Source organism: Limulus polyphemus, unplaced genomic scaffold (genome assembly GCF_000517525.1).
Source record: "Limulus polyphemus unplaced genomic scaffold, Limulus_polyphemus-2.1.2 Scaffold1398, whole genome shotgun sequence".
Taxonomy (NCBI): domain Eukaryota; kingdom Metazoa; phylum Arthropoda; class Merostomata; order Xiphosura; family Limulidae; genus Limulus; species Limulus polyphemus.
Window position 1 is genome coordinate 93575 of NW_013667008.1, and position 2977 is coordinate 96551.

Genomic DNA, 2977 nt, shown 5'->3' on the forward strand with positions numbered 1-2977 from the left:
GGGAATTCGAACACGCGACCATCAGATTGCGAGTCGAGTGTCTTAACCACCTGGCCATGCCGGTCCAGTAACAAAGGAAAGCAGCTAGTCAACATTACCAACTACGAACTCTGGATCTACTATTTAGCAACTAATAATGGGACTAACCATCACGGCAATAAGGGCGAGCATTTTCGAGGATGGGATTCAGATTACGATTCAAGTGTCCCAACCACCAGTCTGTTAAGTTATGAACAATATTCAAATATTCACGCATGTACGCAAGGGGAGGGGCTAGGACGAACACCCTGTGATGTAAAAAAATTATATTCACAGTCACCATATACGCAGAATGGGCATATTAATTGATGTCAGGTTCTTTCCAGACCTTTCTCTCTCCCTATATCGTGGCCTGGCATGGCCAGGTGGTTAGGGCGCTTAAATCGCAATCTGAGGGTCGCAGGCTCGAAGCTCCGTCCCACCAAACATGCTCACCTTTTCAACTGTGGGGCGCTATAATGTGATGGTCAATCCCACTATTTGTTGGTATAATAATAGCCCAAGAGTTGGTGGCAGGTGGTAATGATAAGTTCTTTCCCTCTAGTCTTTCACTGCTACATTAGGTACTGCTAGCACAGATAGTCCTAGTGTAGCTTTGCGTGAAATTCAAAATAAACTCTCCCACTTGATGAAAGTTAAGAACTTCAACTTCGAGTGCAAATGCAACATATCTTCTCCACGAAATTCCAACATGGCCAATTTTCACAGCAGAAAAATGGTGAAAAATATAGAAAACGGGCAAGTCCAACATTTTTGTTTGTCAGTGTTTGTTGCCTGTAGAAAAGTATCTTTGTATCAAATTCCATATAAATTGGTCGAAACTATTTTGGGTTGTGTCATTCTGCTAACATGGCGGAACCTGACAGAAAGTGTGAAGGCTCATAATACTAAAATTCAGGTTTCAATATCACAATGAGCACAGCACATATAGCCGATTGTGTACCTTTGCGTTTAACAACAAACAAACTATACGTCTAGCTTAAAATATGGGGAACTGATCTGCGTACGTCATTGATTGTTATATTTGTAATAAGAACACCGTTAAGAAACTGTTAGTTTTACTACTACTACTACTAGTGTTAGTGTTATCTAAATTAACATACTGTATGTTATTTCTAAATTCCTTTATTTCTTGGATATTTTTTAAACTTAAAGAAAAACTCGACGATGTCTTTAATAAAGGTGTATACTCCCTTGTTGTAGTACTTATGGCTATGCATAATACAGTGTGTGTGATTTGCTTTTCAGGTCTTGAACGTTTATTAAGATTGTAATTATTATACCCATTTAAGTTTAATATGTTATTAATAATTTTTTACTTCAAGGAGAGAGGAAACCCGAGTAAGCATATAGAATAGTGTAAGTTTCACTATATGTTGAGAAACCTTGGTAATTTCCTGTTAGTGTTACTTAAAGCTCGACAGGAAGTCGAAAAGTAGTAGTGGAGTGTTACTAATCTAGTTCTAGTGTACATAAATCCAAAAGAGATTACCTTATATTTGAAGCTTTAGAAAGTTTAGTTTTCTGAAATTGTTAATTAATATTTTTCAAAAGTTTTAATGTTATTGATGATTTATTTTATATAAAAATTCTTATTGGTGTAAAAACAGAAAGCTACAATTTAACTATTTTTGAGAACAGGAAGTTTGGTAAACTTGTGATCAAATAGTGAGCGATACAGAAAAAAGACCAAGTATTGCAGTACTGTTACTGTTAAACATAAAGGTAGTGCAATAGCTGCTAGAAATGGCTAGGTAAGTAGATATAACTTTATTTTTCTTATTTCAAAGCTTATAAAGCTTATTTCTTTTTGTTTTATAGTCTGATAATGTCTTGAAAAACATTTGTGTGACATATATCACTATCAGTCATGATTCTCAATTCTAAGGAAATTGAATCTGACTACCACTACCAGCTCCTGTTTCCTTACTCAAAAATAGATGCTATATAAAGCAAAATGGGGAAATGTGTTATAACTATAAGTATAAATAAAATGTGTCTTTCTTTTCATACTTCTAAAGTCAAAAGGAAATAATTTCTACTTCAAACTCTCTCTTCAATTTGTTTTAAAAAACAAAGATTCAAAAAGAGATGATGATTCTGTTAGATAATATATATAACTATTAAATGTAAAAACAATACAAAAAGATCCACTCATATTAACAGACATACAACTGGGCTTCATTATTAGAAAAAAAATTGGGTGTCTCCAACCTTTATCCCCCAGAAGAAATAAAAGCTATGAACATCAACATGTCCTGAAGAAAGAAGTACATTATAGAAAACACTTTCATAAAAGAAGCCTTTTTGAAGTTTACATGTTGAAATAACGACTGCTTATTGTTTCTGTACAGGATATTGCTATGTTATATAGGTATTAGGTAAATAACCATGCTTCAAGGTGACCAGTAACCTGCTATTGATTTCTCACTAACTAGGTTCAATATTTGAATTTTTTGTTTAGTATGTAAAAATTACTATGGTATCACAGCTTCTCTTATTTGTGATTACCTAAGAAGAAACTGGCTTGTTTCTAGAGAGTAGAATGTGTTGCATTCATCTTTCAGATATCATCCAAAAGTGTCTGTTCCGAGTAGTTCAGAAATCATTAGGACATGTAGAGTAATTGTCTGTGGCTTATCTAACAGTAATAAAATAATTTTTGTCTTTTTGTAAAAAAACATAAATTGCTTCCTTGTAGGATGAAGTTTATTGGATTTGGGTAGCCTCTAAAGTAATATAGTTAAGAAGTATATGTGTGTATAATACCTCTTACAAATAAAAAGTGTAGTCATATTCACCCAGTATTATTTCTACAACATGGTTGGTTTGGAAAAAAGTGACATTGTACATAATAGTGTATAATTTTCTAGTTCTTTCTACAAGAGTATTGTACTCTTTATACTTTTGAATTGGAACATTAAAGCAAACAACAATA

General features: G+C 33.5%; 1 protein-coding gene across 1 annotated transcript in view; it reads left to right on the top strand.

The window, feature by feature from the left end:
* Positions 1 to 1571: 1571 nt before the first annotated feature.
* The window catches only part of LOC106463404 (short transient receptor potential channel 3-like), a 107656-nt gene continuing 106250 nt past the window's right edge, over positions 1572 to 2977 (top strand). Inside the window, exon 1 of the mRNA XM_013923425.2 lies at positions 1572 to 1793. Within this exon, the coding sequence (XP_013778879.1) occupies positions 1786 to 1793 (8 nt within the window). The 5' untranslated portion in view covers positions 1572 to 1785. The remainder of the gene's footprint in view (positions 1794 to 2977) is intronic.